The sequence below is a fragment of the Triturus cristatus genome, chromosome 11, assembly GCF_964204655.1.
Source record: "Triturus cristatus chromosome 11, aTriCri1.1, whole genome shotgun sequence".
Taxonomy (NCBI): Eukaryota; Metazoa; Chordata; class Amphibia; order Caudata; family Salamandridae; genus Triturus; species Triturus cristatus.
The window spans coordinates 992,995,744-993,018,893 of NC_140594.1; the positions used below are offsets into that span (position 1 = coordinate 992,995,744).

A 23,150-nucleotide genomic window follows, 5' to 3' on the forward strand; every position below is an offset into this window, starting at 1 on the left:
GGAAATGGACCAGCGCAAGAGTTTTGGGTTCTCCCCCCGCATCTGCATCAGCCATTGCAGGGGTCGATGGTCGGTTTGTACCCGGAAGTGGGTACCGAAGAGATAGGGTCGGAGCTTTTTGAGGGCCCACACTACGGCAAATGCCTCCCTCTCGATTGTGCTCCAACGCTGTTCTCGGGCCAGGAGACGTCGACTGATGAAGGCCACCGGCTGGTCATGACCTTCGGGGTTCAGCTGAGAGAGGACGGCCTCGATGCCGTGGTCGGAGGCGTCGGTCTGCACCACAAATTCCAGACTGTAATCGGGGGCCTGGAGCACCGGGGCGGTGCACAGGGCGGCCTTCAGCTCCTCGAAGGCCGCTTGACAATCAGGAGTCCAGTGGACCCGCTTCGGTTGATTCTTGGATGTGAGTCCCGTGAGGGGCCCCACGATGCTGCCGTAGTCCTTTACGAACCGCCGGTAGTATCCGGTGAGCCCCAAGAAGGCTCGGACCTCGGTCTGGGTGACGGGGGGCTGCCAGGACTGGATGGCAGCAATCTTAAGTTGTAGTGGGGCCACCAGCCCGCTTCCCACTTGGTGCCCAAGGTAGGTCACCGACCCTTGGCCAATTTGGCACTTGCCAGCTTTAATGGTGAGGCCGGCCCGCTGGAGGGCTTGGAGGACCTCTTGGAGGTGACGGAGGTGGTCGGACCAGTGGCGGCTGTATACAGCGATATCGTCCAGGTAGGCAGCGCTGAATTCTTCGAGCCCTGCCAAGACCTGGTTCACAAGACGTTGGAATGTGGCGGGGGCATTCTTCATGCCAAAGGGCATGACCTTAAATTGATAGTGGCCATCGGGGGTGGAGAAGGCTGACCGTTCCTGAGCCCTGGGTGTGAGGCCGATCTGCCAGTAGCCCGCCGTTAGGTCGAAGATACTAAGGTAGCGGGCGGCCCCCAGCCGGTCGATCAGCTCGTCTGCTCGGGGGATGGGATGAGCGTCGGTCCGGGTGACAGCGTTCAAGCCCCGGTAGTCGACGCAGAATCTCAGTTCAGGGGCGGTGCCGGGGGCAGCGGCCTTGGGAACTAATACAACCGGACTGGCCCAGGGACTGTCCGAGGGCTCGATGACCCCGATCGTGAGCATCTTGGCCACTTCCTCCTGTATGCAGGCCCGTACCCGATCTGGTACGCGGTAGGCCCGGTGCAGGACCGGGGGACTGTCCCCGGTGTCTACGTCGTGCAAACACCAAGGAGTGACCCCGGGGGTGAGGGAGAACAGGGCAGCGAACTGCAGCAGGAGGTCCCGGCAGTCCTGGCGTTGCTCCGAAGTGAGGGCGTCGGAGAGCCGGACCCCATCCACGGAGCCGTCCTTCTCCTGAGTCTTCAAGAGATCCGGGAGGGGCTCGGAGTCTTCTTCTGTACCACTGTCGGTCGCCATCAGGAGGCTTAGTTCGGAGCGCACAAAGTGTGGTTTGAGCCGGTTGGTGTGGAGGACCCGCAGGGGGTTCCGGGTGGTCCCCATGTCGATGAGGTAAGTGACGGGGCTTTTACGCTCGACCACTTTGAAGGGCCCCGTCCACTTGTCTTGCAGGGCACATGGTTCGGTGGGGGACATCACCCATACTTGCTGCCCAGGCTCGAATTCAACGGAGGAGGCATTGTGATCATACCACCTCTTCATGTCCTCCTGACTGGCCTCGAGGTTCGCCTTGGCCATCTCCCTGAAGCGCCGGGTCTGGTTTCGTAGGGCCAGGATGTATTTGAAGACGTCGGGAGGGGTCGTTAAGGGGGCCATCTCCCAACCTTCCTTGACTAGGCTGAGGGGCCCTCGCACAGGGTGCCCGTACAGGAGTTCGAAAGGGCTAAAGCTGAGGGACTTCTGGGGGACTTCTCGGTAGGCGAAGAGGAGGCACGGGAGCAGCACATCCCACTGGCGACGGAGAGGCTCTTCCAATCCCCCAATCATCCCCTTGAGAGTGCGGTTAAAACGCTCCACTAGTCCGTTCCCTTGGGGGTGATAGGGGGTCGTGAATCTGTAGGTGACCCCGCATTGTTGCCAGAGGGACTTCATGTATTTAGATATGAAATTCGTGCCTCGGTCGCTGACGACTTCTCGGGGGAAGCCTACCCTGGAGAAGATCCCCATCAGGGCCCGGCCAACCACCGGAGCTGTCACTGTCCGTAGGGGCACCGCCTCGGGGTAGCGGGTGGCATGGTCCACTAGTACCAAGATGAACCTGTGTCCTTGTGCCGTGCGGGGGTCCAGAGGCCCCACAATGTCTATCCCCACCCTCTCGAACGGGGTGGTGACCACAGGGAAGGGTTGCAGAGGGGCCTTCAGCTTCCGACCACTCTTCCCGCTGGCTTGGCACGTGGGGCAAGATCGGCAGTGGTTCAGGACGTCATTCCTCATTTTCGGCCAGAAAAAGTGGGTCACCAGGCGACTGTATGTTTTGTCCTGGCCCAGGTGTCCAGCCAGGGGGACATCGTGGGCCAGGTTGAGCAGAAAGTCTCGGAAGCGGAGCGGTACCACCAGAACTCGACCGGCCCCCAGCTCCGCGATTCTTTGCTCGCTGTAGAGCAGGTCGTTGTCCCAGTAGACCCAGTGGGTTCCGGGGGTGTCCCCTGCGTTTTGGGTATCGGCTTGTTGGCGGAGTCCCTCGAGGGAGGGACAGGTCTTTTGTTCCTGGCGGAACTGTTCTTGGGTGGGCCCCCCCTCTTGACGCCACTGGGCCAGATCCGGAAGGTCCTGGTGTTGTGCGTCTGCTTCGATAGTCGGGTCCGGGAGATCGGACTCGCCGTTGCCCTCGACGGGGGCAACCGGGGGCGGAGGTGCTGGCCATTCGGTTTCTTCTGATCGGGGGGTGGCCCGGGCGGCCATGGATCGGGTGGTTATGCAGGCCCAGTCCGGGAGGCCCAGCATCCCCAAGTGCTCTCTTCTCTCGACGGTGGCCCACGGGGAACTCTCGAGGTCATTCCCCAGGAGGCAGTCCACGGGGGCATCGTCCCGGACCGTCACCTTCAGTAGGCCGGAGACCCCTCCCCATTCAAACGGGACGCAGGCCATCTTACACATACTCTCAGAGTTATCTGCCGAGCGGACGGGGCAGAGAATGTTCGGCAGGATCTGCTCAGGCTTCACCAGATGACAGCGGACGGCCGTCACGCTGGCGCCGGTGTCACGCAAGGCCTCGGCTCTCTGTCCATTAATGGTCACCCACTGACCGTATTTTCGGGTGTTGGCGGGTAGGGGAGCCCGCGGAACCATGTCTCTTCCCCCTAGGCATGCCAGGACCATGGCGGCCGGTTCCCACCCTTGCTGGGCCGGCTCGTACTCTTCGGGTCCCTCCGATGATTGCTCTTCCCCTAGGGCAGCGGCCGCTACCTGGCGGGGCTTGGGTGTTTGATTTAGCGGGCAGTTCGGGTCATTGGCGTAGTGGCCTAGTCGCTGGCACCGGTGGCACGTGACGTTGGCTCGGTACCCAGGCCGCAACGGGGGGTTGCCCCGGCCGGCCGGAGGCGGGGTGCTGGCCACGGGTGTTGTTGGTAAGGCGTCTCTCCCTCGCCCCTGGCCCCCTCCTCCTCCCCGAGGACGGTGCTGGCCTTGGTTGCCTCTGTTCTGATCGTGGGGCCCTCTCCGGCCCACTCGGGTGCTTTCCCACCGGTCAGCTTCGGCGGCGAGCTGCCGGGGGTCGGTCAGCTTACTGTCGAGTAGGTGCTGCCGGAGCTCGACGAAACAGTTGTTTGACAGGTGCTCCCACACCATAAGGTTGAAGAGTTGTTCGTAAGTGGCGACCTGACTTCCCTTGATCCACCCTTCGAATGCCCGGCTGAAATAGTTCACGTATTCTACCCAAGTTGTACCTGGGATCCTGGTGCAATCTCTGAACCTCTGGCGGTACATCTCGGGCGTGAGGCCGTAGCGGGTGAGGAGGGCAGCCTTCATGTGGTCGTAGGACGACATCTGGTGATCGGGGAGCTGCAGCAGGGCATCGCGACCCTCGTTGATAAACCTCCCCCAAAGTCCGGCTCCCCAATCACTCCGGTCGATTCGGTGGGAGGTCATTGCGATCTCATAGGCTTTAAACCACTGTTGTATGTCGTCTTCTCGGACATATTCGCGGACAACATCCTTGGGGATGTGAACTTTTTTCTCACTTGGCCCCGGGGTGTGTGGTCGCTCAGGCACCCCCAGTTCCTTATTCTGTTTGCGCAGTTCTATTTCCGCTAGTCGGCGCTCGTGCTCGAGCGTTATTTTTTTCTCTTCCAGCTCTCTTTGTCTCTGCTTTTCTTCTCGTTCCTCTCGAAGCCGCATATGCTCGAGGTTAAGTTTCTGTTCAGCCAACTTGAGTTCCCCATCCATCTTGAGTCGTGCCATCTCCAACTCGTGTAATCTGACTCTGTCTCTTTCTCGGATCTCCTCTTGCGGGAGGCCCGTTCCCCGCTCCTCGGGAGCCGTGGCGTTCCCCTCTGGTGTGATGCTGGTTTGGTCTGGTGTGACGCTGCTTTGGTCGGAGGGTCCTGTGACCCCCGTTTCTGTCCATGACTCCAGAGCGCGCTTTAGGTCATCCTTGGTACTCAGGCCGGTGGTAGCAATGCCAAGTTCCATGCAAAATTGTCTCAGTTCGCGGTGGTTGTATTCTTCTAATTTCTCCATTTGGAATTTCTCGGTGGAGCTGCTCTCTTTGGTCGACATCGTGTTTTTGTCGTGGGGTGAGCTACTCTCTGTACGATTACGCGTTGATTCGGATCGCGCCGCTGGCCACCAATGTTAGAAAAGGTAGACGGACCGGGAGGGCCGGCCGGGTCAGGGGGAGAGGTCTCCGGGGAGAGCCGTCTCCAGCGATCGTACAGACAAGTAACTTCCCCCCCCCACAGACAGAGATCACACACGGATAAGGTTCAGTGTTCTTTATAGGTACTTAGTTACGATACGGTAGAATGGTACAAGGAGGTCTGGACGCAGGGGTCCCCTCGATTAGAGTCTCGTAAGGTAGGGAAGGGGGTAGCGGGTCAGTCTATTTACCAATCAGGTAGTTCAGATGAGATGATGACGAGCTCACAATCCTCGAGCTTGGTGTTTAGGCAGTACGGTCCGCGGCAGCGCCAGCAGGTCCCGGTAAGGATGGTTGATACAACGGGCCGCGGCAGCGCCAGCAGGTCCCCGGAAGATGGTCGTTACAACGGGCCGCGGCAGCGCCAGCAGGTCCCAGGAAGATGGTCGTTACAACGGGCCGCGGCAGCGCCAGCAGGTCCCAGAAAGATGGTCGGTACAACGGGCCGCGGCAGCGCCAGCAGGTCCCAGGAAGATGGTCGTTACAACGGGCCGCGGCAGCGCCAGCAGGTCCCAGGAAGATGGTCGTTACAACGGGCCGCGGCAGCGCCAGCAGGTCCCAGGAAGATGAAGGTTGCAGAAGGCCGCGGCAGCGCCAGCAGGCAGGACGATGGTTCACAAGAGCGGGCTACGGCAGCGCCAGTAGACCGTCAGGGTTGAGTTCACTCGGTGTCTCTCGACTCCAGGATACAACTGCCTTCCTGCTCCGGAGCTGCCTTAGTTATAGGGCTGGTGCCCTTTGATGTCCGGACCCTCGCACTTGGAGGTCGGAGGGTCCGGGACGAAGGTGTCCAGACACCCAGCAGGGGGTGGAGCCAGCGCCTGGGGGCTGCTGGAGGCGATCGGCACCTGGCGGGGGAAGAGCTCTTGACGCTTCGTTCTCCCATTGACCTGCCAAGTGGTCCGCTCACCTCCGGGGTGGATGGTGGTGCCGGGATGTCGGGCCGGCCAGGCCCGGGGTTAGGGTCGAGGTGAGGCCACGCGGCCGCGTGGTGCAGGGCCCAAGATGGCGGCTTGACCCGGCCGGGGAAGCCGGTGGGGCTGGGCCCCGTGATGAGTAGGGGTCCGAGGGCAGAGGGTCCGTCGGGAGACGGAGTACAGGGGCTTGTCACGGGGGTAGGCCTGGTGGGCCGGAGCTCGGGCCCTGTCGTGCGGGGGGGAAGCAAGCCCTTCGTGTGGCCTGTCCAACACTCTCCATAGTTTTTCCATGGCATGGTGGGTCACACAACTGTGTCTTGCAGGGCCTACATATGTACCTTGTTTTGTATTTGTAACTCTTCCTTTGTTTCAGGCTATGCACTGTAACCTAAGTAGATTTGACTCATGTGACATATGTATACAGGTGTATGATTAATTTCTGTCTCTTCACCCTGCCCACAGCATCGTCGGGGGACACGGAGGGAGACATGGACACAGACGGCGCGGACTGACCGAGCACCAGTGCCAGCGGTGACATCGGGGCTGGCACTTCGAGTGGGACTGAGGCGGAGGAGAGTGAACCCGGGGACCTGTCGACTGGCACAACAGAGTATGAAGCTGACGGGTCCGAGGATGATCTCTCCGAGTGGGCGGTGGCTGCACCACCATCTGACAGCAGCCCTACATCTCGCACCGCCCCCTCCATTGGCATCAGCCGCCTCCCACGTGCTCGTGTCCCTTCCCAACGTGCCCGGTCACCACATGTCTCCTTCCTGCCAGGCACCGCACCCCCTGCCCCTGTCTCCACTGCTGCCGCCAATGCTGAGTCTGTGGACATCCAGCGGCAGTTGCAGATTGGTCAGACTGCGATCCTTAATGTCCTCCATGCCCACAGCCAGGTCCTCAACAACATGGAGGCATACTTGGAGGGCATTCATTCATCGCAGGCTGACCAACGCAACTTGCTGAAGTCCATAGACTCCACACTGACTGCAGCAGTGGGTCTCCTGCAGCGCTACGTCCCACCCCCTACCCCTGCCCCTTCCACACTTCCCACTCCCATGCCTGTCCCACATACACCCAGACGTAAGCATGCACCCACCACAACAGACACAGGCACCACACCAGCAGGGAAGGTCCGCCGCACACCTCCTGACACGCACACACAGGGTGAAGTAGGCACACCCACTGGGTCGGGGGGCAAACGTGTGACACGCAGCCAGAGTGGGTGTCCGCATTCCACAAAATCCACTCCCTCCAAATCCCCTCCCATCAGCTCTCCTGGCCACATCTCCCCCAAAGACTCCTTCATGGCCGCTCTGTCCCTGAGCCCCACAGTGACACCACCCCGCAAGCGGTCAAGGAAGTCCACGGTCAGGGTGCTTGAGTCCCCCCCCCCCCTGTCCACACCCTCCCCCAGTGGCGCTGCGACCCATCCCTCTGACCCCCCCCCTCCTTGGGGCCTGTGGTTCCTTCGGGTGCAGGGGAGTCCCTGGAGGACCTTGCTGAGGTGTGCAGCGCGCTCCTAGAATCCACCTTTGGCCCTGCCCCACCCCCTGTGGTGGAGTCCTCCATCCCTGCACCCACGTCGCCTACCCTTCGCCCTCCTGTCCCTGCGGTGCCTGTTCCTTCCCCCCAACATGATGCCCTCACCCCTGTGGAAGACAACGGCTTGTAACTGTGCAGGCAAGCTAGGGGACACGCATCCCACTGTGTCCCCCATCCAGCTGTGACTCCTGGACTGCCCTATGGGCTTTGTAAATATTGAACTTACTACATACCAGTTTTTGGATCATGCTGAATAAAGCTATTTATTTTTTGCCCTTGGAACACTCCTGCTTTGCTGGCATTGCTGTTGGTGGGGCTGCTACATGGTTGTGGGTGGTGTTCATGCGTTGGGTGTGTGGGAAATGTAGTAGTGTGCTGCTCATAGGGGGGACCCTGGGATCTGTGTGCCATCACACGGTGTTAGCTAGCTTTCTCCATTCATGTAAGCAGTTGCTGCATGTTGCAATTGTCCCAAGGTGTATTCCTTCCTCTGTGTACCCTGACTTCTTCCTTGCAGGGTGTCCCCTGACTTTAGCGCAGAGCTGTGTGTACATTAGCTGGGTGTGTGACGGAGTCCTTCAACTTTGCACATGCATGCTGAGCCATTCTCCACCTGCATCATTCGTGGCATCCTTGGTAGTCATTGTACTTGTGTATGTGGACTATTGACATGACTTCATGTGGACATGTTTACTTTTTGGCCCTATGCATGCGTATACTCCCAGCCTCGCACACATGTGGTACATGTACTGCAGGGTCTTTGTGCACCTGACTGACATTTGTGGGCATGGTATCTGTGGCTACTCCACCCTTTGCGTTCCATGGGCACTGCTGGGAGTGTTAGGCATCCACCCCTCCTGTCTCTGGGCACTGCTGGGAGGACTCTGCACCCACCCCTCCTGTCTCTGGGCACTGCTGTGAGTGTTAGGCACCCGCCCCTCCTGTGACTGGGCACTGCTGGGAGGACTCTGCACCCACCCCTCCTGTCTCAGGGCACTGCTGGGAGTGATAGGCACCCACCCCTCCTGTCTCAGGGCACTGCTGGGAGTGATAGGCACCCACCCCTCCTGTCTCTGGGCACTGCTGGGAGGACTCTGCACCCACCCCTCCTGTCTCTGGGCACTGCTGGGAGTGATAGGCACCCACCCCTCCTGTCTCAGGGCACTGCTGGGAGTGATAGGCACCCACCCCTCCTGTCTCTGGGCACTGCTGGGAGGACTCTGCACCCACCCCTCCTGTCTCTGGGCACTGCTGGGAGGACTCTGCACCCACCCCTCCTGTCTCTGGGCACTGCTGGGAGGACTCTGCACCCACCCCTCCTGTCTCTGGGCACTGCTGGGAGGACTCTGCACACACCCCTCCTGTCTCTGGGCACTGCTGGGAGTGATAGGCACCCACCCCTCCTGTGTCTGGGCACTGCTGGGAGGACTCTGCACCCACCCCTCCTGTCTCTGGGCACTGCTGGGAGGACTCTGCACCCACCCCTCCTGTCTCAGGGCACTGCTGGGAGTGATAGGCACCCACCCCTCCTGTCTCAGGGCACTGCTGGGAGTGATAGGCACCCACCCCTCCTGTCTCTGGGCACTGCTGGGAGGACTCTGCACCCACCCCTCCTGTCTCTGGGCACTGCTGGGAGGACTCTGCACACACCCCTCCTGTGTCTGGGCACTGCTGGGAGGACTCTGCACCCACCCCTCCTGTCTCTGGGCACTGCTGGGAGGACTCTGCACACACCCCTCCTGTGTCTGGGCACTGCTGGGAGGACTCTGCACCCACCCCTCCTGTCTCTGGGCACTTCTGGGAGGACTCTGCACCCACCCCTCCTGTCTCTGGGCACTGCTGGTAGTGATAGGCACCCACCCCTCCTATCTCAGGGCACTGCTGGGAGTGATAGGCACCCACCCCTCCTGTCTCAGGGCACTGCTGGGAGTGATAGGCACCCACCCCTCCTGTCTCTGGGCACTGCTGGGAGGACTCTGCACCCACCCCTCCTGTCTCTGGGCACTGCTGGGAGGACTCTGCACACACCCCTCTCATGTCTGGGCACTGCTGGGAGTGTTAGGCACCCGCCCCTCCTGTGACTGGGCACTGCTGGGAGGACTCTGCACCCACCCCTCCTGTCTCAGGGCACAGCTGGGAGGACTCTGCACACACCCCTCCTGTCTCTGGGCACTGCTGGGAGTGATAGGCACCCACCCCTCCTGTCTCAGGGCACTGCTGGGAGTGATAGGCACCCACCCCTCCTGTCTCTGGGCACTGCTGGGAGGACTCTGCACCCACCCCTCCTGTCTCTGGGCACTGCTGGGAGGACTCTGCACCCACCCCTCCTGTCTCTGGGCACTGCTGGGAGGACTCTGCACCCACCCCTCCTGTCTCTGGGCACTGCTGGGAGGACTCTGCACACACCCCTCTCATGTCTGGGCACTGCTGGGAGTGTTAGGCACCCGCCCCTCCTGTGACTGGGCACTGCTGGGAGGACTCTGCACCCACCCCTCCTGTCTCAGGGCACTGCTGGGAGGACTCTGCACACACCCCTCCTGTCTCTGGGCACTGCTGGGAGGACTCTGCACCCACCCCTCCTGTCTCTGGGCACTGCTGGGAGGACTCTGCACACACCCCTCCTGTGTCTGGGCACTGCTGGGAGGACTCTGCACCCACCCCTCCTGTCTCTGGGCACTGCTGGGAGGACTCTGCACACACCCCTCTCATGTCTGGGCACTGCTGGGAGTGTTAGGCACCCGCCCCTCCTGTGACTGGGCACTGCTGGGAGGACTCTGCACCCACCCCTCCTATCTCAGGGCACAGCTGGGAGGACTCTGCACACACCCCTCCTGTCTCTGGGCACTGCTGGGAGAGATAGGCACCCACCCCTTCTGTCTCAGGGCACTGCTGGGAGTGATAGGCACCCACCCCTCCTGTCTCTGGGCACTGCTGGGAGGACTCTGCACCCACCCCTCCTGTCTCTAGGCACTGCTGGGAGGACTCTGCACCCACCCCTCCTGTCTCTGGGCACTGCTGGGAGGACTCTGCACACACCCCTCTCATGTCTGGGCACTGCTGGGAGTGTTAGGCACCCGCCCCTCCTGTGACTGGGCACTGCTGGGAGGACTCTGCACCCACCCCTCCTGTCTCAGGGCACTGCTGGGAGGACTCTGCACACACCCCTCCTGTCTCTGGGCACTGCTGGGAGGACTCTGCACCCACCCCTCCTGGCTCTGGGCACTGCTGGGAGGACTCTGCACACACCCCTCCTGTGTCTGGGCACTGCTGGGAGGACTCTGCACCCACCCCTCCTGTCTCTGGGCACTGCTGGGAGGACTCTGCACACACCCCTCTCATGTCTGGGCACTGCTGGGAGTGTTAGGCACCCGCCCCTCCTGTGACTGGGCACTGCTGGGAGGACTCTGCACCCACCCCTCCTGTCTCAGGGCACAGCTGGGAGGACTCTGCACACACCCCTCCTGTCTCTGGGCACTGCTGGGAGTGATAGGCACCCACCCCTCCTGTCTCTGGGCACTGCTGGGAGGACTCTGCACCCACCCCTCCTGTCTCTGGGCACTGCTGGGAGGACTCTGCACCCACCCCTCCTGTCTCTGGGCACTGCTGGGAGGACTCTGCACACACCCCTCTCATGTCTGGGCACTGCTGGGAGTGTTAGGCACCCGCCCCTCCTGTGACTGGGCACTGCTGGGAGGACTCTGCACCCACCCCTCCTGTCTCTGGGCACTGCTGGGAGTGATAGGCACCCACCCCTCCTGTCTCAGGGCACTGCTGGGAGTGATAGGCACCCACCCCTCCTGTCTCAGGGCACTGCTGGGAGTGATAGGCACCCACCCCTCCTGTCTCTGGGCACTGCTGGGAGTGTTAGGCACCCACACCTCCTGTGACTGGGCACTGCTGGGAGGACTCTGCACCCACCTCTCCTATTTCACAATATGTACGCTCATAACATACACGGATGTGGGTACGCTCCATGCATTCGAGGTGGGGGTACGTGTCGTACTTACACTGTTGGGGTGGGGGGTACGCTCCATACGTCCACGGGTGGGGGTACGGGTCGTACTTACACTGTTGGGGTGGGGGGTACGCTCCATGCATTCGAGGTGAGGGTACGTGTCGTACTTACACTGTTGTGGTGGGGGGTACGCTCCATATGTCCGCGGGTGAGGGTACGGGTCGTACTTACACTGTTGGGGTGGGGGGTACGCTCCATACGTCCGCGGGTGGGGGTACGGGTCGTACTTACACTGTTGGGGTGGGGGGTACGCTCCGTACGTCCGCGGGTGAGGGTACGGGTCGTACTTACACTGTTGGGGTGGGGGTACACTCCATACTTACGCGGGTGAGGGTACGTGTCATACTTAGACTGTTGGGGTGGGGGTACGCTCCATTCGTCCGCGGGTGAGGGTACGTGTCGTACTTACACTGTTGTGGTGGGGGTACGCTCCATACGTCCGCGGGTGAGGGTACGGGTCGTACTTACACTGTTGGGGTGGGGGGTACGCTCCGTACGTCCGCGGGTGAGGGTACGGGTCGTACTTACACTGTTGGGGTGGGGGTACGCTCCATTCGTCCGCGGGTGTGGGTACGGGTCGTACTTACACTGTTGGGGTGGGGGTATGCTCCATACGTCCGCGGGTTTGGGTACGTGTCGTACTTACACTGTTGGGGTGGGGGGTACGCTCCATACGTCCGCGGGTGGGGGTACGTGTCGTACTTGCACTGTTGGGGTGGGGGGTCCGCTCCATGCATATGGGGTGGGGGTACGGTCCGTACATATCCGTCCCCACGCTATGTGATGCTTCTGCGGGCCGTACCCAGGCCTTTGCCATGTGGGTACGAGCCGTCCCGCCATTGTTGGGGTGACGTAGGTGTGGGCGTGGTACGACTCGTACCCACGCACTTGAGGCGTGGGCACGGGACGTACCTGTCTGGTTGTGTTGCAGGTTCGCGTAGTCAAGAACTTCTGTTGTGGCGGTCGCTGGCTTAGCTGGACACGGCCCCACCCCCTCGTAGTGACCAGGGCCTGGGAGTCAGGTATGTCCAGGGCATGTGTGCTGTGTGACTATGGTGGGGGTTTTGTGGCCTGCCCCTGGTCCTGCCCCCCCCCCTTTTCCCCCCTTTCCCCCCCTCCCTTAGTTGTTCTGACCTTCTGCGGCGTCTGCGTCGTAACCTGGACTGCTAGGAGGTCGACTGCTATGAGGGCCGGGATGACACGAAGGTTCGGGTCCATGTCTGTGCGTCGCGTACGGGTACTCCTTGTTCGCGTCGTCCTGTCTGTCCATCGCGTACTGGTACTCCTTGTTCGCGTCGTCCTGAATTCCCGGCAGTTTTTGGCAGCCGGAAAATATTCACCGTGCGGGATGACATCGGTGCGAATCGTAATTCCTGGTTCGTGAATGGCAGGCTGCGTGCGTCCCGACGTCAGGTCGGCGCTTTCCCGGATCGCATTTGTATGTTTATTTTCGTCGGTCGGGGTTTTGTACGATTCGTACGGAAATGGGATTTCCGTGCGAATCGTAATTCCATGTTTGTATATTTTTTCGACCGGGTACGCGTCGGACGGAGAATATGCTCCGTCCGACGGTTCGTACCCGGTTTTTACCGGATCGTGATCGGCACCATAATAGGGGCCTAATTCACAAAGATGCTGCTGTCCGGGAACTCTTGTAGTACCCCTACCTTAATCCTGAATTCTAGGAGTGAGCCGGCACTAGGAGTATGTGACCTGCCCACTCAGTCAAGCAGCAAGTGGCATCTCAGTCCCCTTTCTATACCCCAAAAGTTTCGTCCAACTAAACTCATTATCAAATCCACATTTACTTACACTTTCTTTTTTCTGATGATTAAATTCCCACTCTGAGGGCACTATCCCCTTTTTCATCTCCGTTTGTCTTTCTAAGGATTGACTTTTCCTTGAATGGTCAATGGGTCAAAGAGAGAAATCCTGCATGCTTTCACAAAGTGCATTCAATCTCTGGTTTGTGTTTTTTGTGAGAGAGTCTTCTCGGGTGGGGAGGAGGATGTGTGTGTCTGTGTGTGATGTCCGGCCATTGGCTTGGGATTTTTTTAATTAGAGTTTTACTCAGCCATGTGGAGTATTTTGATGCTATTGTTGTTATTGTGTGTCTTTATGCTTCCAATGCAATGCTTGCACTGAAGTGCATGAGGTCTATACTTTACAAACGCTCTTCCCATTCCTGCCGGATCCTTCACACCCCTCCCATGTGTCTCAATATAAATTTCTCTACTGCCATGATCACAGACTTCCCTTTCCGTGTTTGTGTGCCCACCGGGCACTTTACTCGAAACACATTAGCACTCTTATTGTTTCAGAGAAACACTCAGAACATTGGCACCATTACATGACAACAGGCATTGAGTCTTTAAAGGACACACTATACATAGGCTTCTAAACTCAGACATTTCCCATGAAGACATAGAACTCGTACAATTTTTAGAAATGTTGATGTCTGTTTTAAAGATATTGAGTATTAGTTTTCTTGTTCGCAGACCTGCGGCTCCTCAGGACCGCTGCTGCGCATCGCATCCTCACTGCGAGAATAAGCAATATTCCACAACCAGGATTTATGGTACTTTGTTCAGTGGGCCTAGCTTGGTCCCTGGATATGGCTGTGCTCCATCTTGGTCAGCCTGAACTTGTGACTTTGTCCCTGTCCGGCACGACCAGAAAAGCACAATTGGAGCTTTGTGCTTTTAGGCAATATTTTTTACCTTAACATTTTAAAATTGCATATCTCCAGTTCTACTAATTGGATTTCTGTCATTTTACAGTCATAATATATTACATTTTATTCTATTTTTCTAAATTGGACTGAAATCTTTTCCTTGTTTTGTGTTTTCACTTTATTACAGTTTGTGTGTTCCATTCCATAAATACTTTGTACATTGCCTCCAAGTTAATCCTAACTTGCTTGTGTGCCAAACTACCAGAGGGTTAAGCACAGGATAATTTGGAGTTTGTTTTTGTTTCACCTTGGCAAGGATTGCGGTTGATGCTTTAGTAGGTTTTTACTCCCTTAACAAGTAACCCAATTTTTTACACATAGAAATTATTTATGTTTCAGTTCAATGAATGTCAGAGTTCCTCCAGTACCCAGAGTCTGTGAAGTTGTGATATTTTGAAGGTATATTATTTGCTACAGAAGTTGTTAGAGGCATCTATACACGGATAATTAATTAAAGATATCAATCTTATTTTTAGATATCCACTACGACCCAGTAGGTGCCTGTGCCCAGCAGAGTGCAGATCCAGATTGGAGATATCCAGTGATTCTGTTTTCTCTTGTATCGGATTATCCTTAGCCCAGGTGTACTGCTAAACCAACATATTGCTATTGTGTATGGTTGGCTGTGGATACTTAAAAGTGCAGAACAGTAAATCCCTCTACCTGCATCTGAAATTCCGATTAGTGCATTCTGAAATCTTCAAGTTTCTCTTTGTGCTCTTCATTCTCTCAGTTAACTCCTCTGCCCACCACCCCCTCTTTTTACTCCCTCCTGCCCATCTCCCCTTTCCCATGTGTGCTACCCTTCACCCGACCCCACTACCCACTTGTTACTCCCTCCCAACTCTCCCTCCTTTCCCTGAGTACTTCTTACTCTCCCATCCCAGCCCTCTCTCCTTAGTCCCACAAACCCCTTCCTCCTTCTTCCCCTGTGCGTTACTTGGTTGCCACACCTTCCCCCCCTCCCAGTGGCTTCTTATTAGCAGGTTTTTTACTTTCCTTCTCATTTCAGAAAAAAATATAAAGGTTATCCCAGTACTATTGGCTTTGTCAATGTTCTTTTCTTATTCCAGCCCTGAAGCAATTCACTTGAATGTCTTTGTTTAGCTCTTTTCTTTTTTAAACAGACGTATGTCTTTGTTCTGTTCTTGTCTAATTCTGCCACTTTTGTAGCATTTTGCTCCCCAAGGTTGGGCAGACATTTCTTAAGAAATTGCTGTGTGGAATGTAAATCATCACTACAAGTCAATGATGCAGGGCATATTTTAAAATATCTAAATTCACATTTTCGAGGTGATGTTTAATTTCACTGTAGAGATTTAAATCTTACAGCCAAGGTTTTACTGCAAAATGGCAACAGAGACAATGTATCTGCTATCAATAAGCAATGAACATTTGTGTAACTAAGGCAGTGCAGAATTTTCAAAGACATCTTGGCGACCATAAGCTTCAGTGTGATATAACGTACTATCACTTCTCATCCATTGGTCTCACTCACCCATATTCTCCTGTTCATTTCTCTAGATATAATGACTGCCACCAATCAACAGAGCATTCACAAATGTTTCTTTTCATGCTAGCTCATGCAAAACATCATTCCACAAAAACCTCTGCATCTTCGACGGACCTGCACAACTGGTTCTAATGCCACAAAGACACCCAGCCAAGACCCTCATCATGAACCAGGTGGCCCTCAGCCTATCCCAACTTGTCTGATGATCACCACCATTAATTGTATATGCCTGGGACACAATTGTTGCTCCACCAAGACTTGCCACAATACCAGGAAACCTTAACATTAGCTGTAGTGATCGTGTCTCATTTTCCAATGTGTGAAGTACTACAGGAGCAGTGAACAAGAAGGCTACCACCTGTGGACCAATACAAACCTCTCAGCACTTGACCTCCATCTCACTACCATCTCTCCCAGAAGCAAGTAAGAGAAACGGGAGTGCTCAACAAAAGAGACAAAGGTTTCAACAAACAGATACCCCTGAAGACGCTGACATGCATTGCCCATATAACAAAGATCCAATGCTTAAAAAAAAGATAACAAAAATGAAGACAGAATTCAGTCCATTAAAACAAAAGACCAAGAAATGGCTGAATCACAACGAACTACATAGAAGTGTCTCATAATGTCACAATCCATAGTGCTCCTCCACCAAACTCCTGCACTGTTTAGCATACTGCAATCTCATCACAAATATGCTTGTCTCAAAAACAAAGATCCAGCTATTGTGTCAGTAGTTGGAATCTCACCAACTAGTTAACTGGCTAGCATAAGAGAAAAGACAATGTCAGACAATCATCAACCAACTCTCCGACTTCCAGTTCAATGATCTCTGCAAGCAAGCCAGCTGATTTTCATCAGCTAATGGGTATGAGAGTTCTTCCAACAAATGTGCTGTGGAACCTCCAATGAGGAATGAACTGAGCATAACTAATACTTAAGGGCCCCTAAGGGACACTCCCTAAGGTGTTCATTCACCAAAATAGTCTATGGGTCATGAAGGACTTTTGAGATATCATGAGTCCATAATGATCCTCAAAAATTTCATTTTAAACACAATGTATTAGATCACTTTATAAAATACTTTTTTGGGGGGGTCCAATAGTTCAATAGTTTTGTTAGCTCTTATGAGGTCTGTATGAAATCACACTTAAAATACAGTAAGATGGGTCACATTCTCATGTTTTTGAACTTGTGTGCAGTGATAGCCAGTTAATACTGAATATTTTTGGTGCTTTATCAATTATCTATGCACTTGAATACTGATGAAAAATTATACAATCTTTGCTTCTGAGTTTTGTGCAATAGAGAGACTCTTATATACTAATACATGGTGAACAACAGTGTACTTGCTTTCCTTTTTGTCTTAAAAAGGTGTACAAAAAATAGCCAAATAACCTATTCTTTGGATATGTAGCCACATTCCTGTTAAACAGGCACCATTAATCAATGACCATTGGGGAACCCTTTCCCACAACTGATAAGGAAGGATGCTGGACCTCATCAAATCCTTCACTCTGCTACACTAACAACGCAGACACACAGACCATCCTAAAGCTCGATTGCCTGAAGGATCTAGACGGCACATGACATGATGGTTACCTCTGAGCTAGCAACAAATAGATGCTGAGTAACCACTTCAAACTTTACTCTTCCAAAACAGAGCTATTGACCTTTGAAGAGTGGCAAAACTACCAACCTACAACCAGCAGGCCTCCTCTGACTCAAGAACTCAGTCTTCCTGCAGCAACATCAATGGAAGTAAAATATCTGGGAATGGTCATGGACCTCTGACTTTCCCTCACCCCCGAATGGAACAAAGTTGAAGAAAGCACTCCAAACTATTTGAAACATCTTTCCCTCTTCTAAATTTTCATCAGAAACTTAAGGAATGATCCCCCTTATTATATCTTACATAGGTTAAGGCAATGGTTTAAACATAGGAACCCTGCTCTTCCTACTCGAAAGATTTAAAAGGATCCCAAACGCAATAGCAACTCCTACACCATCACCTCTAGGAAAGTATCACATCAGTGCCCAAAGGTCTTCACTGTTTCCCTAGCGAGAGATGTTCCACCTTCAAGACACATGGCCCATGGGGCTATCCATTGCAAGGGCTGGTGCTTCTTCAAAGTAAAGCTCAAAAAATAATTACAGAACAGGACACATGTCCGAAGACTAGAATCTAGGCTGATCTCTCCCCACTAGAAGAAATTAGTTGGTTGGTCCTCATTCTCCTCAGAGTTATACAAATATAAGAGCGCTTAGAATGGAGGTAGGTAAAGACTTAGGTCTTCCTAAAAGAGGATGAAGGATCACACCTGCCAATTAATCAATCGAATAAAATTCAAGGAAAAAATGGATGTCAGTTTAATGCAGACGATACTGACCCCAAAGCATAACCTGTTACTCTCACAAGAATAGTAGACCTAACCACATTAAAAAATCTCTCATTTTACTTTATTCCTGTCCACACACAAGTGCAGCTATGTCATCCAAGAGACAGGAAATGTTCAATTCACTTCTCATCATGTACAACACCAAAACACTTCATAGATAGGCAGCACCCAAAACATAAACCCTTCCAACCAGACAACAATCATGTAAAGGTAAACCAATCTGATTCTCTCTCATTTTTGCTCCACTATATGCTTAAATGCAACAGCCGTTGACAGGATAAGAGCGCTGCTGTGGTAATAATGCACAACACCAAAAGGCTTTCTAAATCGACCACATTAAAGCCCAACATCCTTCCAACCAATCACACCTTAAGTGTAGCATGCTACCCATCTGTTGGGAGCGTTGGCAACTCATCAGGGGTTCAAAGTGCTGCATAAGTGTAACTGCAAAACAATATATTTGATAACTATGCTTTCACCTACTGACAGCTAAGGTCATACTCAACTTTAGAAGCTATCTCTGTACGGAGGTGGCTTTCAATTTCACCTTCCTTCAGCCTATTAAGGGTTTTTTCCTCTTTGAGATAATGCACATCTTGTAAAGTGGGGAGCTGTGGATCCATGTGTTTCCCCTAGTCCAGGAATCTGTGGATTGTTTTAATGTATTTTCCTCCATCCTATATAGGCATTAGCAAGGATAACAACCCTCACCTGGTAGGAGTAAGCCATATGCAATTACAAAGGTGTCCAGGAGTACCCTTTACTTAGGGGATTAGTACTTGTCCCTTCTGAATATACAAGCGGACGGGGAAATTCTTAAAAAGTCTGGACACTTAAAAATGTATTAATGGATTGGTGCTTTAGATAAGTAGTGAATTGAGATGACATGGCACTCAATCCTTGTATGTTGTTCATTTAAGTAACGTTAAAGGGCAGCAAGCTGACTGACTAACTGCAATGTACCCATTGTAGCAGTAGACTTCATAAGACAGCGATTATAGGAGCATTCTCATTGCACTGGTTTCTTCTTACTCACAGTGAAACAACAGTACTTGGATCACAGGAACTAGAAAATAGATGTTGCCATCTTCATAATGTTAGAAAGAAGCGCCTGAGAGATTTACTGGCAATCATTTGCCTGGTTTATTAAATTGATTCTTCATCACAGAGACAAAGGTAATCTGCTGGAGAGGCAGACAGGGAGACGTCTGCCCCTTGTTAGCCAGAGTTTCATATTTACTGGTCACAAATGGTGATAGCACCATATCTACCTCCCTCTCAACAGCTTTCTTACCTTAAAGGTATCTGCCAAAAAAGGGTTTCTGAAAATCTGTCCATGTCTAGGTGTGTCGCCATTAATCAAAAGTTCCAGACCGTGCTTGTTATTTGGAGCTTTGAGAATTGTAACTGCATCCTTCCAGAGCTTGGCAGAAATCTCCGATACAGGGAATCCATGTTCAGCTAGATCAATAGAAGGTTTTAAGATCTCTGCTAGGGTTACCTGTGAAGTAATTTTATAAAGTAGTAAATATAACATTTCTTTGAAATTAGCTTGCTTTAAGTGATGCACTTCTTCTCATAACGAACACAAAAATGGTGTTACACAGATCAAACATGCAGTATGGTATATATGTATTTACATCATCATCACCAAAATACTTTATTTTCGATTGCAAGGATCTTATAAAGTGCAAAGTGCCATACAATGTAAAAATAATGTGAACAATAAAAACAGTATACAAAATACAGAACACAGCATAGATAAAAGCAATGCAGAGTTAAAATCAATAAAAATAGCCCTATACAAGGATTTAGGAAACTATGTAATACATTTGGAACGTTTGATCCATTATGCTTGCCAGAATCTGTCCAGACCAAATACCGCCACCCTACTTGTGTCAGTGGCTAAGATTCTCATGACCTCCAAGTAATACCCAGGTCCTACCAATCTACATAGTGGCACAATCCACTTTGCCCACAGATTTTTATAATAGGGGCAGAAGAATGGCAGGTGGACAATTGACTCTGGGCAAGCATTGCATGCAGGACACTCATCTTCTGTGAAGGCTTTACTACACCACTTTTTACAAAACACTTTGGTTGGTAAAGTTTAAAAACGGTATTGAATGAATAATTTCCGTGCCAGTGGAGGTACAATTTCATGAATGGATTCCTCGTAAAAGGGAGCAAATTTAAAATGAATCTTGGATCAGGGTGCCCACCCGTTTGGCCGCCTCCTTCTCCATAATCGTATCCCAGAATATCTTTTTAAGATTATATTTTGGAATAAGGGTCAGGTTTACGTCCATCCCAATGGTCTTAAATAAATTCTTCAAGCAGATAAACCATGGATTAGAATTCACCTGGGTTCGCTTTAGGACGTCTATTGTCTCTGCTCTATATGAGGTAAGCTCATTTAACGACCACAGGCGATGAAAAAACATTAACTGCTTATAACCCATCTATATGAATTTACATGTTTCTAGGATTTCCAAATTTGCTCTAAAACGAAATCAAGAACAATGCAAACATGAACAAATTCGTATAATGTGAAGAAACATGGCTTCAACTCTGATAAGTTGTCCAGTTTGTAAAAAATAATATATTTGTAACTTAGTAAGGAGTGAATTGGAAAATGCTAAATATAAAACATGTATTTCACAGGTTTGTTGATCTGCTTTTAGAAGTAATATTAAATTGGTAATATTGGCTTATGTTAATTTGGTTATAGCTCAAGTATTGGGAATACATTACATTGGTGATACATTATATTGGCAATAGCTCAAGAGGCAAAGTGATTTCTCCTACACAATTACCTGCAGCAGGAAGAAGGAAAGATATTTCCCATGAGGGGTGTTATTGGACGGTAGGCATGTTGTAAGGAGTTTATCTAGCACGTGCTGTCAAATATAAGGATGCAGAGATCCCCCACCAAGGTGCCTCCAGAATGACAGACTCAGGAGTGGTTCCCCAGTAAAGAGCAAAAATCCCTAGCACACTACAAGCGGAGGGAGGGAGGAAATGTGATTTCCTCATTGCAAACTCCTAACAGATTTTTTGCAAAACACATACTAGTAATATATAATTCAGAACCCAGGTGTTGTGGGTCTGCTGATGTACTGACTTTGAGCTTTAGCTACCCACACATCATGGCTTTACGCGGAACATAAAAAAGGATTTGGAGCTAATTAAGAGTATTTGCTTTTGGGGATTGCACATTGAAACACTGCCTTTCAGGGAGGGATCATGTTAAAAAATTATCAATCCATCAGCTTCCACTGGTGAGAAGTAAAATACACTGTGTATAGTTGCTCTTTGTCCTGATGCCAGTTTTTACAGCACTCCTTCAAGCAGAATGCTGAAATTCCATTCACATAAGAATTTTGATTGACTGGATAACCTGAAGATTATGGTATCAGTTAATTGTGCACACTATAGATAAGACTGGTAGGACCTCCTGGATATGGCTCTTTCAAACTTAACTCCACTTCAACCCTCTCTTTCACCAGGAAGCGCGAGGTCGGAATTCTAGAATTGCACGTCTTTGGCCATTATGGAGAGTGATACAATGTGTTGAGGAATTGAGACAACCTCATCAGCACGTACAAACCTAAACATCAGTGAGACACAGCTTGATCAGTGTAAACTAATATTACATCACATGCTTACACAAGAAACGTCTAGATTACCCTCACTGTGTTTTACCATTCTTGGTGAGCCGGTCGCTACATAGTGTGAATGGAAATAACTTTTTAATGACTTCTTAGCAGCCCTCAGCATTGACAAAACACTTTTCTGGACAGAAAATAACGCCCAGAGGCTTACAGGATTCATGGATAAATTTCCTAACCTGATCCCCTCCACATCACTTCTTGAATTCCGCAAGAGGCTGAAGACCTGGCTTTCCGAGTAATGCCACTGTGTCCTAGGTTTGGCCAGACTCACACGTGCTCAGGGCCAGGATAACCTCCCGGGGTGATAATACCTTTTACAAATCAGCATAACCTAATATCAGTGGGGTGGTGATAATGAAAATGTTTATGAAACAACTGTAGCAACTTTGAATCTCCTAATGATAGACACAATTTGTAGTTCCACCATGAAGAAGTAGGCTAAACCACACATTAACACATTTCTAGTTGGCACCTTTTACTGATATGCTGCAGATATGAGTAATGCACACAAGCAGTCTCATAATGCAAGGATATCTGTGGTAGTGTGCTGATAGGTCCTGGGAAGAAGCAGTTTCCCACAAGGTCGAAAACAATGTACAATATTTTAGGAACAGCCAAAGAAAAGGTAAGGAACATGTTGAGATTCTGTATAACATATCTGCAAGGATTATGTGCAAGGATAAAGTTAAGAAAATAATAGAAGAGGAAAGATATAAAGAATTACTGAGACCAGAGGGAGGAACCAGAGAAGTGTAATCCTGGCTTTGAAAGGTGTAAACAGCCACAGTGTCTGGCACAGTTGAACTGTACTAGTTTAATTACGCTAGTGTATTACGGAAGCCAGTACACGATTGTTCTTCAAGGTGGGACAAAATGTTGGAGAAAGAAAACTCCAGAACATCTGGAGGGGCCTGATATCTTGACTGTTAAAACAATTGAGATTAAACAGGACAGCCTTGCTGGGAAAAACTGCATGTAGCAAGGAGGCGAACCCTGAAGTGAGCAGAATAGTTTAAGAATAACACTAAACACTAACAGCAAACAAAATGCTTAATTTGTAAAAACAAAAAATAAGTGCAAGGGCACAAATCTTTACTTAGGAGCCCTTAATGACACTTCCGAAACCCGAGGTTGCCAGATACCAAGGGTGTTTCGTTTTGATTCTCGCTCGTTCCCCTTTCTTCAACACCCTGTACTTCTTGTCTCTTCATCTCACTCTTGCAGGCTCTTGTTAACCCCTGCTCTCTTGCAACTTTTTCCTATTTTTCTCTTCAACCTCCTTTATCCCTTTTCCGCCTTTCTTTTTCTTGCTCTGGGTCAAAGACTGATGATGAAAACAAATATAAATCTAGGTCCCCATAAATAAGTTCCTATTCTGAACACCTGCAGCCACCAGCACAAATTAAGCACTGAACAATGGTTGACAAGTATGCTATGTTGCAGGTGGGGCCCACCAGCACTCAGTCAGTCAATAAGCTTTATTTAGCTTAATTTACAAAGCCATAAAGGCACAGAATACATAAATACAGTAAAA

General features: G+C 51.8%; 1 protein-coding gene across 2 annotated transcripts in view; it reads right to left on the minus strand.

Annotated features, from left to right (window-relative positions):
* Positions 1-23,150, minus strand: part of LOC146785802 (uncharacterized) — a 444,312-nt gene that overhangs the window by 218,072 nt on the left and 203,090 nt on the right. For both annotated transcript variants that reach the window (XM_085635080.1, XM_085635079.1), the window contains exon 5: positions 19,237-19,443. In XM_085635080.1, the coding sequence (XP_085491206.1) occupies positions 19,237-19,443 (207 nt within the window). The remainder of the gene's footprint in view (positions 1-19,236; positions 19,444-23,150) is intronic.